Raw genomic sequence first — 13,221 nt, forward strand, 5'->3', positions numbered from 1 at the left:
CCAAGGACCCCTCTGGCCTTTCTTTGCCTCCCAAGTGAGTACAGCCTGCACTTATCACTTGTTCAGTGATTAAATAGTATTTCCATTTTAAAGGTGAGGAAAACAAGGCCCATAGCTAGAAAAGTGCTAAGAGCAAATAGGACCATTCTCAGCAGACCAATGATCCAAGACCATTTTGAAGGACTCAGGATGAAAAATGTTAGCCAACTCCAGAGAAAAAACTGATGGAGTCTAAATGGAGATTGAAGCATGCTTTTTGGGTTTTTTTGGTTGGGCAGTGGGGGTTAAGTGACTTGCCTGGGGTCACACAGCTAGAAAGTGTTATGTGTCTGAGGCTGGATTTTGAACTCAGGTCCTCCTGAATCCAGGGCCAGTGCTCTATCCATTGCACCACCTAGCTGCCCCAAAGCATGCTTTTTTAACTTAATTTATTTTTGGTCTGCATTTTCTTTTGCAATATGGCTAATATGGAAATGTTTCTGCATGACAGCATATGTATATAATCTATCTCAAATTGCTTACCTTCTCAAGGAGACGGGAGGAGAAGGAAGGAGGGAGAGAATTTGGGACTCAAAATTTTAAAAAACAAATCTTAAAAAAATTTTTTTAACTTAGAAATTCAAATTTATTTACAAAATTTCTCCAAAAACAAAGAAATTCTATTTCTTTAAAATACTGCAACTGATAATTTCCCCCAAAATCATTCATACATAATTTCTACCTGTTGTATAAAACTGTTTTTGGTATAAAACTCCCCAGGAGAAGCAGAAGTGTATTTTGGGTTGGGTCAATGACTTCACAAAATGGTGCAAAAAGTAACGCAAAAACATTTTTTTCCCCCAAAAAAACTCTTTATCCAGAAGAAATCTACTCTTACTCAGGAGGAAGGGTTAAGAACATCTTGGTATACTACCTGAGTATAAAAAAGAAAAGTGACAGAAGCTGGGTTTTTAGACAGCCCTTAATTCACAATGGCCTTTATACTGTTATAGGATTTAGTACTGATTGTTTAGGATACAAGTACTGTGATAAGTTCTGTCAGAATGAAAATTAATTTGGTTTTTTAACAAATCACTATTGTAAAAAGGGTACAATAAAAATACAAACTCTGTTCTGATTTCACCAACCTGGTAAAATACTACATAAAAACAATCTTGAAGACATATATGCAAGAAAATTGGATAAGGTTATTTGCTTCTTTAACTGGATTTCTCACTGACATTAGAATGGCTGGACTGACTTAACAGGTTACATCAAATCTTAAAAACTTTAATTTACATGTAATTGAGAAAAAAATTTTAACCCATAAATAGGGAGTAATATGTAGATCAAAGTTGAATCTTCAAGACATAGGAAGCAATCACAAAGAGGCCTTGGTCACCAGGGAGGAAGGAGGATGGAACAGCAACAGGAGAGATCAAAGTGGTGGATCAGGCCCGAAACGGTCAGGACCCAGGGAGGAAGCTGCAAGGCAGGAACTGGAGTTCCCAGCACAGCTTATCCTTCAGGAAGGAAGAGTCTGGGATGGCAGCAGCAGATGCCCAGATAAGATTTTTCTGGAAATTCTGTCTCCTCTGCCAGAGGAGTGGGCTGACCCCCCTGTGCCACTGTCCGGTGCCTTCAGAGCCCGGGGAGCCTCGGGGCAGCAATCCCAGCCCTCCCCCACCAGTCCTCAGTTTCCTCATCTGTAAAATGAGGGGTCGGAGTCTAAGGTCCTTTCCAGCTCTAAGTCCAAATTTCCCTCAAGTGAAAGTGGTTTTTGCTTTGTTGCTTTCCCAGAGCACCCGTCTGGCTCTGCCCTTTGCCCCACCAAATGCTACTGTACATAGCACTAGTCTGTGGACATGCCCCACATCTAAGAATCTAAGCTTGTGGAGGACAGGACTCTTTAGTATCCCTTGCACACAGTGGGCACTTACAAAATGTTTCCAAATCTACTGTTGCCTCTGAGTGCTTAGCATAGGGGCCAAGCAACACAGTCAGGCCTTCCCAAAGCTTTGCTGAATCAATGCACGAATCATCAACTGAGCTAACAGAACTGTGAGTTTCTCAAGGCTATTCTCAAGACACTGAGCATTTCCACCTTTATAAATACCCAGACAAGGTATTCCAAGTCAAACAAATCAGACTCAATCTAGCCACCTTCTCCTTAGGACATCTGCAGAGTTAAGGAAGTCATGTGCAGCAAAAAGTGAATAACAAACGCTGGTAGTGTGCTGTATGTGATACGGTTTCTTACCTGTCATTGCTCTTACAGATGCTCCCACAAGTCAGCTGGCTGAGGAGGATGGCAACCCTAGGAGAGAAGGGGACAAAAATCACAAGTCACACCATGCCGTCAGCTGCCCAAGCGTCCAGATGCTGTGTGTGTGTGTTGGAGGGGTCTTCATACAACCACACAGTGTAGGTCTCGTGCCTACACTCAGGGAAGACGCTTTGGCTTGTGTAGACATCAACACCTACAGGGGAAATGCACAATCTTCTTTCGGCTGACAATCTTCTTTTGTTTCTAACTCCTCCAGAACTGCTTACCATATGACCAGATGGCAGCAATTCTCACTCTCAATCAGGGCATCGATATCCACCAACCCTGACGGTTCCCTCATACAAAAAGCTGCTGTCACAAGACCAAAGGATCATGGTTTAAAGCTGACAGGGACACCACACCAGCAAGCCCAACGCTTCCCCCAGCCATCTTACAGATGAGGAGACCAAGCCTGAGAGAAGTAGCTTGACCGCCAAAACCCCACCAGGGAGACGTGGCAGGTGCAGGATTTGAACCCAGGGTCACTGACTCTAAACTAGTACTCCTCCCATTGTCCCATATTGCCTCTGATCCATACTGCACCCATGGACTATCATCCCAGCACTTCACACAATGTCTGGCACTCAGAAAACACTTGGCAACTGCTTTCTAAATGAACTCTTTGGGGGATGCAGGATACCCCAAGGGATGGAAAAAAGATCACACCCAAGCCAACCCAGAATGCCCCTATTACACCTTGTCCTTCTTGTCTCTGCACCATTCCCTTGGCCCAATGGCCGCCTTCCTCCTTGCTCTGGCCCTGATCAAACCTCCTATCCTCCAGGAAGCCCACCTCGCCTCCCCACCCCATGGCTCTCTTCTTCCCAGGACAGCCTGAGCAACGACTGTTTGCTACAACCATCTGACACTCAGGAATTTGCTACTGTCTCATACTATTAACCATTTCTTCCCACATATACATTTCCCCCCAACTACTCTTTTCACTGAGGGAAGCCCTGCACAGAATGGGTGCTCCCTAAGTGGTGCACAACGACATTATTAGCGACAAAGCTCAATCAATAAACATTTATTAAGCACCTACTGTATGCCAGGCACTGTGCTAAGCACTGGAGATAGAAGACAACTCCTGCCCTCGAGGAGCTTATAATCTGAGGGAGACAACATGCAAATATATACAAATCAAGCTTATACAGGATATATAGGAAATAAATAACAGAGAATGCACTAGCATTAAGAAGAGTTGGGAAAGGCTTCCTGTAAAAGATGGGATTTTAGCTGGGACATATAGGAACCCAGGGAGGTCAGTAGGTAGAGTTGAGGAGGGAGAGCAGCCCAGGCATGAGAACAATCAGAGAAAATGCCTGGGGCCAAGAGATGGAAGGTTTTGTTCATGGGAAAGCCAGGAGACCAATGTCACTGGATACAAGAGTATACCTGGAGGAATAAGGTGTAAGGAGACTGGAAAGGCAGGCCTGGAGGCAACAAGGAGCCACTGGAGTGCAACGAGAGTGAGTGAGTGTGAGTGAGTGTGAGTGAGTGTGATGTGTGTGTGTGTGTGTGTGTGTGTGACATGAGCAAACCTGTGCTTTAAGAAAATCACTTGAGTGATTGAATGGAGGATGGACAGCAGTGGACAGACACTTGAGGTAGGCCAACCCACCAGCAGCCTATTGCATCAAGGTGTGAGGTGATGAGGATTCGCGTTACAGGGGTGACAGAGTCAGAGGGCATGTTTGAGAGGGGCTGCAAAGGTGAGATCAACAGGCCTTGGAAACAGCTTGGATGTGGGGGTGAGCGATAGTGAGGAGTCCAGGATGACTCCTAGGCTGGAGCCTGAGGGGCTGCGATGGTATTGCCCTCTCCAGTAATAAGGAAGTAGGAGGAGGAAACTGTTTAGGGGGAAAGGTAACGAGTTCAGTTTTGGACAGGTTGAGCTTAAAATGGATATTCAGTTTGAGAAGTCTGAAAGGCAGTTGGAGATCTGAGAGAAGTCAGCAGAGAGGGTGGGGCAGGATTAAGTATATTTGAGAATCGTCAGCACCAAGAGCTGATAAAATCACTAAGTGAAGTAGTGTGGAGGGAGAAGAAAGGGCCCAGGACAGAGTCCTGAGGAACACCTACGGTTAGAGGGCATGCCCTGGATAAAGATCCAGCAAAGGAAATAGAGAAGGGGCAGTCAGAGAGACAGGAGAACCAGGAGAGAGGTGTGTCCCAAAAGCCTAGAGAGAAGAAAAGTATCAAGGAGGAGAGAGTGATCAACAACGTCTAAGTTTGCAGACAGGCCACGGAGAATGAGGATTGAGAAAATCCTCAACAGCTCAAATACAGTTTTCTTTTTTAAGTATGGAATTCAATTTAAAAGGTCACGCCCTGCCTTTCTGACACAATTATCACTGTGACATGCACGTGCACAGGCAACCTAAAGAGTCAGTCCCTTTGTACCTCTGTCTTAGACAGGTACCAAAGACCAGGTGCCCCTCGACATTCCTGAACCAGATTAAAAACCAGGAAATATTCAACCAAATTAATAAATAAAAATACGATGTAAGACGGATGATGTTAATATGTGGTTTTCTAAGTCAACATGCAGGCTACAAAGATCTTTATGGACAGTTTAATGACTCTGTTTCTATTCACAGCTCCATGTGGACAATGAACTGAGCCCTGGAAGGAAGGGCTCAGGAAGGCTGGGCACAGGGTTTTCAATGATACATGCCGTTCATTGTCACAAATACTGGTGTTAAACACATGGCATTTCTCCCAGGGATGCTACATGACTGTGCATCATGGAACACTGTGATCTCAGAATTCAAAACAAATTATCCCAAGAGCGAGGGGCAGCTAGGTGATGCAGTGGATAGAATGCCAGGCCTGATGTCAGGAAGACTCATCTTCTTGAGTTCAAATCTGGCCTCAGACACTTACTAGCTGTGTGACCCTGGACAAGTCACTTCACCCTATTTGCCTCAGTTTCGTCATCTGTAAAATGAGCTGGAGAGGAAAATGGCAAACCATACTAGTACCTTTACCAAGAAAACCACTAATGGGTGATGAAGAGTTGGACACAACTGCACAACAACAAAGTGTATACTGGCCAGAGTATATTACAAACGATGGCCTGAGCAAGAAAAGACCTATATGACAAGGAGAAGGCCGGTCCTGACCTGACACAAGGGCTACAGAAGGGGCTGCCTCAGAGCTGCAGGGAAGGGCTCTGGGGCACTGCGTGGGTCTTGAAGCTAAGGTTTCTGGAAATGCACAGCCAAGAGTCACACAAAGTACCCATCCTGTTGAGATCCCAGATCCACTGACAGCACACAATCAATTTCACTGATAACAGGATTTCATCATGTACTATACTCACCGAATGGATTTACTGACAGAATGGACCTGTGAACACGCTGGTGAAGAAAACAGCAACAACAGTAAGAATGATGATAATAATAACGATAGTCAACATTTATATAGTGCTTACTAAATGCCAGGCACTGGGTTAAAAGCTGGGGATACAAAACAAGTCTGATCCTGCCCTCAAGGAGCTTCCAGTCTAACAGGGGAGACAACATGCAAACAACTATGTGCAAACAAGATTCAGACCAGACAAAGAGGGGCAGTCTCACAGGGGAGGCACTAGAACTGGGGGGCATCAGGAAAGGCTTCTTGTGGCAGGAGGGGACTTGGCAGGACTTGAAGGAAATCAGGAACGTGCAGAGGTGAAGGTGAGGAGGGAGAGCATTCCAGGCATGGAAGACGGCCAGAGGAAACACCAGGAGCTGAGAAACAGGGGGTCTTGTACAAGGAAACATAGTTTAAAAAAGAAAGAAATGAGCAGGGAGTGCTTCCATCTCTTTAAACATGGCTTGATCTGGAACAGTCCATTCACACCCACAAAACTACTGTACATAATAATAAGCAAATCTACCATTTCCATATCCCTTTACCACACGCAGAGTGCTTTCCTACAATGATCTTTTGAGGAAGTTCAGTCATACATTTTCACCCCCATTTTACAGATGAGAAAACTGAAACCTTATAAGATGTTCACCAAAAGAAATAGAGTGGTTAGAATGACGGGCAAATTCTTCAGAAGACGATTACCTCAAGTTGTTGTCTAAGGTTAGACAAAATCAAATACCTTATAATACATAGATAATCCTCATTCAGTTTTTCTTGTTTATCTTAAAGCTATAACTTACTATTTAAAATCAGAATTAGGAACCTAATTTTCTCATGCATAGAACTCTTTAATAAAGACTTTCTTATTTTTTGGTCATCAACAATAAATTGACAAATGTTTATTGAATATCTCCTACAAACCAGGCATTGTGAAAGGTCCAATGGAAGATACAAACAAACAAAAAAGACAAGAACTGTAACCAGGATACGCAACTAGAACTGTCTCCAAGTGCCGAAGCTTAGAGGGTGCTAACAGCATACGTACTTCAGCAGGCAGAAATAAATACAGCATCTAGTTAACAATAATAATAGCTAACAATAATAACTAACATTTATGTAGAGCTTTAAGGTTTGTAAACCACATTAGAAATATCTCAGTTTATGATCACAACTGTGGGAAGTAGGGACTATTATTCCCAATTTATAGATGCTGAAACTAAGATAGAGTCCAGAGTCACTCACCTAATACATATCTGAGGCCACATTTGAACTCCAGATCCAATGCTCCATCCGCCTAGCTGCCTCTTCTTACCAGAGGGTGCTTAGAAGCTACACACACACACACATACATACATATCCTTGTCTCATTGCATTTTAAACTGGATGTAAATACAATTCAACCACCTACTACTGGCCTATTGCTGTTCCTCCAACGAGATAACCTACTTCCTACCTCCATGTCCTTGTATGTGCTTTCTTCCACGCCTGAAATGCATTCTTTCCCAACCCACACCTCTCAGAATCCTTTACTTCTTTCAGGACTCAGTTCATGGGCCATCACTTACAAAAATCCTTTCCTGATCCCTTCCAACTTTTAATAAAACAAAATGTCTTTGTACTTACTTACTTACTTACATCTACCAATCAGTACATATGATATATCTCCCCATTAATAAATGTTTGGTGATAAGAACTGTCATGCTCAAAGTGCTATGGAAAACGGGTGCACTAATGCATTATTGGTGGAGTTGTAAATTGTTACAATCATTCTGGAAAGCAAACTTTGAATTATTCAGAATGTTCATACCCTTTGGCCCAGAGACTCCACTGCTAGGCATGTGGCCTAAGAATGTCAATGACCCAAAAAAAAAAAAAGGCTCCATATACACCAGAATATTTATAGCAGCATTTTTTTTTGCAGAAGCAAAGAATTAGAAGTAGACGCCCACCTACTGTTGAATGGCTAAACAAAATGTAGTACATGAATATAATGGAATCTTATAGTACTGCGAGAAACAACGAATGATGAACATGGAAAAGCATGGAAGGGCATATGAATTGATTCAAAGTAAAGTAAGCAGAACCAAGAAAAAAATATACACAACAGTAACAACCAAATACATGAAAATGAATGTCGCAAAATTATAAAGCCCAAGCTTAGCTCCAAACAAGAAAGGTGAGAAGAGAGATCAAAGTATTGTTAAACACTTTGTACTAAGCTCTGAGGATACAAAGACAAGCAAGATAGTCTCTGCCCTCAAAGAGCTTACATTCTAATGAGGGAAAGACAGTTTCTTCACCACTTCATTACACAAATGATGGACCATGGGTGTGAAACACTGAATATGTTGGATTTTTTTTTTTTTGCTATGGTGGTCAGTTTAACAATTTTTTCTCCTTTATTTCTCTCTTTTTCTCCTTTATTATAAGAAACAGCTCTCTGAGAGAGGGCTTTGGGAGGGATACAGTGGGAAGCAGAAGTGATATAAAAACAAACAATATCAATAAAAACTTGTTTTTTTAATTTTTAAAAAGAATGTTTATTGAACTGAATTCAACATTTATCTGTTAAACTTCTGGGTTCTGCAACAATCTTCTCCTTTCTATACCTGTGTAATCTAGTTCCCGAATCATCCAGTGTTTGCAATGCTGACGTTCAGCATGATTTAAAGCTAAAGGGATCTTACAACTAGTCCAAACCTTTCATCTTCATAGATGAGAAAACTGAGGCCTCAAGAGAGGAAGTGCCTTGACTGTGGTCACACACATGTTTGGCACCAGGCCCCCCTCACTCCAAATCCAGTATCCAGTGTTCAGTGAGAGCGGTCACCTCCTCCGGTTACCTCCTCCGCTGTGGGAGTCACAAGCAGGGATTAGAGATTTAAGAGACAAAGTAATGGTTCTTACGCCTCATCACGCTGCTGGTGAAGCGTTTTCCCAAGCCATGCTCCACAAAGGACCCCCAATTTGAAAGGTTGCTCAGCCTAACTCACTGCTTTGTGGAGGTGGCTGAATCTAACAGCAGAGCCAGAATTGGTACTGAAGATTCTGAGCTCATCACAGACACTTAGGAAGTACAATTAATACAGGTATGGTTGTGCGGTACCTAGGCCTCCATACTAATTATGATAATAACCCACACCTGCAGGGCACTTGAAGGTCTGCAAAGTGTTTTCCCCACAGCAACCCTGTGAGGTAGGTAGTACAAGTACTATCATCTCCATTTTACAGATGAGAAAATTAAATGTCTTAGAAATGATCCAAATTCATTTCTCTTATTTTTATTTTGGCATTTCAAAGTTTGTTTTCCATAATTTAACAAAAAAGATAATCATGGTTATCATAAAAAGTCACATCCAGGATTTCTGAGCTTTAAAAACAAAGTAATGGTTCTCCCACTTCATCACACTGCTAGAGACCCTACATCCCAGCCACACACCAACAAGGGCCCCCACTGTGAAATGCTATGCAGTAGAAGCTCCAGCCAGCCAGCCAAAGACTTAATTTGCATGATCACAAGAAGGGCATGCAACAAATTTTCCAGGTGAAATTAGCCAGTAAGCAGTCTAACAAATTCATAAATGTAACATGGGAAGTGATACTCTGAAGACTTACTGAATTTTTGTCTTTAGTTACAAACAGCTAGATCATAAAAAAGAGGGGGCAAGAGAAGAACCTATGTGGGACCACCTAAGGGTATCTAGCACTGGTGAAGAGAAATGGAAAGTCTGCTGGCTACCTGGGAGAGATGGGGATAGGAATGGGTTATATTATGATGAAAAGAGAAGGAACTAGCAAAGAAAAAAATGAAAGCTATTTGGCAGACTGGCTGTCTGACTAGCTATCTTTGATTAAGGAACAACACTGGTCCTCTAAGATGCCTCTGAACACCTCAAAACGATGATTCAGGTCCTGTCTGGTGTGAATCTTATATTTGGTGCCCAGGGCCCCATCAGGTGATGCTGTCCCATAGAAGACCCTTTGAATTCGGGAATGTACCAGAGCCATGGCACACATTACACATGGCTCACTTGTGATATAAAGCTCATAGCCAGTACAGATATAGGGCAACCCATTGTCTCTGGATTCAAATTTTCGTACTGTTCCAGCTCGGATAGCTTTTGAGGCTGATGGGTCTCTGTTCCCCAGTGATGAGACACTACAAGCAGGATGAGATTTAAAATTATATGTGCCTCTCCCCTGTCCTTGGGCAACAAGGTCTATGCAAACCATTGTGGCATGTAACAATGGATTTGAGGAGCTTCTACAATCATGGCCTACAGCAAGAACAGCTTCTGTGGCTGGATCAACAACTACGGCTCCGATAGCCTTCATCCCCTTTTCTGCTCCTTGCTGGGCTGCCCAGATGGCTTGTTTCATGTAAGTCTGCATCTTCACCTTTTCTTCTTTTGAAAAAAGATGCCCTGTGAGGGCACTGGTGACATATTTGTCTTCATGAAAGGCTGTAGGCCAATGGAACTTGGCTTCCTCAAACTGCATCCTGGTCAAAGGGGGATGGGCAGGTACATGAACAAGGAATGGTTCTCCTAGGCCACAGCAGTCTACTTGTTTATCGGGCAGGAGCTCTGAAAGTGTGTGCAAACCTTCTGCCTTCTCTTTCCCAGGCTTTGCTAAACAAATCAACATTTCCAATGGGTGAGGACTGGCCTTATCTGTGCATGCTCGGACCCTTTTGAGATGCTGTTGGCCCTCTAATGGGTACACAGCTGATATCTCCTTCACCAAGCGAGAAGTCTTTTTCTTGTCTAGGATAGGTACTGCATATGCCAAGACCAGTTCAACTCCCTGAGACTGTTGATCTGAAAGTACTGGGAAGATCTGCCAAGGAATTGTTTTGTGTTCCATTACCGAGCCATTCTCTTCACCATGCTCCCCTGGGCACAGGACACGGTCCATCTTCTTCACCGAGATAGTAGGCCGCAAAGACTTTGACTGTAGGAGACAGAGACCGGAGGAGAGCAACATCTGTCAATCAGAGGGAGACAGCAGGCAGGCCTAAGTAAAGCCACAGTTACATGGATGGACAGTGCCACAAAGTAGATAATAGTACTGGACATGAAGTCAGGAAGACCTGGGTTCAAATCCCACCTCTGACACTAATTATGTAAAAGGGACCATGGGCAAGTCAGTTCACCTCGCTGAGTCTCAGTTTCCTTATCTGTAAAATGGGGATGGCCATACCCATAGTTCCCTAGGATGCTGGGAAGCTCAATTGAGGAAATACAGGCAAAGCACTCTGCAATCATTAAGCACTACACCTACATACACACACACACATGATGGCTACTAAGATCGACTGGCCCAAGAAGAAACAACCTCCTTTGTGACTCTGACTCCATTCCCTCCACGAGTAGTTTGCGGCAGGCCCTTTGGTGGCCTCCTAAGGTGTAAAGGGTTTGCTCACTGATGGTACCAAATGGTCCTACGACCTGACCTGATCCCAGGGGATGACAAGCCACAGCTTTCATCACTCCTGTTTTAAGCAACACCAGAGAGTCATCAGACCTGCGTTCTAGTCCTACCTTCCCACTGAGTCTCGGTGTGACCGGAAATAATCAGTTTCCGCCCGTGAGCCTCAGTGTCTTCACCTGCAAAATGAGGGAGTCAGACCAAACAAGCTCCAGGGTCTCTTGCAGCTTTGCAAGTGACACTCAATTTGGAGCAGTCCTTTCTATAGAGTTAAGACTCTTCACAGACACCTAGCCCAACCCCGTCCTTACAGATGAAGAAACTGATGCAAGAAGAGGCTAAGTGACTGGCCCAGAGTGGCCAAGCTAAGCGTGTCAGAAGGAGGAGGATCTGAACCCTGGTTTTCCGGACCCCAAGTCCAATGTCCTCTCCCTCAGCTGAAGCACAGCCCACCACCTGATGGGTTTCCTCACTATCTGTGAATTTATCTTGACGCACCTCTTGACATTTCTCTCTGGAACTCACTTCCTTGCACTTCACAGACAATAGTAGCACAGTAATACACATGCCTGGAATTTGTTTACTCCCATCCATAGATCAGACGTCATCCACACACTGCTCAAAACTCCTCAGCCATTACCTTTCCCTTCTGGGATAAAACACAGATGACTCAGCCTGACATGAAGAGGCCTCCCCCATCTAGCCTTCGCCTACATTTCTAGTCATTTCTTATCGGTCCCCGATCTGTGTTCTCTGTTCTACCCAAACTAGCCTATGAACTGTTCCTCAGACTTGATATGGCTGCCTCCCACATCTAGAACACCTACTTTCTCCGTCTCTCAGAACCTCTAGCTTCCTGCAAAGAACAGCTCCAGTACTGTCTGTTTATTCAAGCCTTTCCTGATTCATCTCCCTACCTGTTAGTGCTTTCTCCTCTCTCAATTCTCCTGTATTTACTCGTCTGTGCATATTTTGGAACCCAACAGAATGACCACTCCTAGTTTTGTTTTTGTACCATCAACGCCTAGCACTGTACCTTACACAAAGTATGCACTTAGTAAATGTTTACTGAATTAAACTGATATTTGACAAGTTCTCTCAAATTATTCTTGTGGAAAATAGGGGAGAAATGTGAGCCAGATGATCATATAATTAGGTAAATCAAAACTAGCTGACCACATCGACTTGGACAGTTCCTAGTGGAATGTCCCCGGGAGCTATACGTGGCCCTGTACTGTTTCACTTTTTTCAATGACTTGAATAAAAATGGGCTTTTCAAACTGCAATTTTTCAAATTTACAGATAACATCGAGTTGGAGAGAGAGTTCATGTAGTAGATTAGAAGTGTCAACCATACTCAAAATCGATCAAGAGGAAAATGACAAAGGCCAAAAGGGCTGAGGGGAAACTCAATGTCAGGCACTCATTGTCAAAACAGCTATGGATTGGTCCAGCCATTCTGGAAAGCAATCTGATTGACTGTGCATACCCTGTGGCCTAGGGACACCACTCCCAGGCTTACACTCCAAAGAGATCAATGAGAGAAAAAGGAAAAGGGCCAATGTGTACAAAAATATGTAAGCAGCAAAGCACTGATAACGAAGGGGGTGACCACAAACTGAGGAATGGATGAACAAATTATGGAACATTAATGTAACAGAAAACTACTGTACTGTAAAAAATGATAAAAAGCATGGCTTCAGGGAAAGTGAGGAAGGCCTGTATGAGCTAATGCAGAGTGAAGTGAAAAGAACCAGGAGAACATTTTATACAGTAACAATATCGTAAAGTTAAGTAACTTCAAAAGACTTAACTCTGATCAATGCACCCGCCAACCACGAATCTAGAAGACTGATGATGAAACGAGCATGTTACCCGCTTCTGACTGAAAGGTGACTCAAGACACAGAATGAGACATACTTTTTGCATATGGCCAGTTCATGAATTTGTTTCGCTTGATCACGCAAATTTGTTATAAGGGTATTCTTATTTAATTGTGGGAGAAGTGGGAGGGAGAGAAAAATAAATGCTTGCTAGTTGAAAAACATTCATTTAATTTTAAAAAATAAACAAATCTATTCAGATTAAATTAGACACTAATAAAATGGAAAGCAACTAGGATGATGAGG

General features: G+C 43.2%; 2 protein-coding genes across 5 annotated transcripts in view; both read right to left on the minus strand.

Annotated features, from left to right (window-relative positions):
* The window catches only part of SCAMP4 (secretory carrier membrane protein 4), a 79,700-nt gene that overhangs the window by 41,072 nt on the left and 25,407 nt on the right, over positions 1–13,221 (minus strand). Inside the window, 1 exon segment of the mRNA XM_078154121.1 lies at positions 2,240–2,296. The gene's annotated coding sequence lies outside the window, so the exon portion shown is untranslated.
* The window catches only part of ADAT3 (adenosine deaminase tRNA specific 3), a 35,590-nt gene continuing 28,072 nt past the window's right edge, over positions 5,704–13,221 (minus strand). For 2 of the 4 annotated variants that reach the window (XM_021008799.2, XM_021008798.2), the window contains exon 2: positions 5,704–10,648. In XM_021008799.2, coding sequence (XP_020864458.1) covers positions 9,500–10,648 — 1,149 coding nt within the window. In that variant the 3' untranslated portion in view covers positions 5,704–9,499. The remainder of the gene's footprint in view (positions 10,649–13,221) is intronic. The other 2 variants (XM_078154120.1, XM_021008802.2) reach the window with 1 other exon arrangement.

This window comes from Phascolarctos cinereus, unplaced genomic scaffold (assembly GCF_003287225.1).
Source record: "Phascolarctos cinereus isolate Bilbo 61053 unplaced genomic scaffold, phaCin_HiC Scaffold_4;HRSCAF=312, whole genome shotgun sequence".
NCBI lineage: Eukaryota > Metazoa > Chordata > Mammalia > Diprotodontia > Phascolarctidae > Phascolarctos > Phascolarctos cinereus.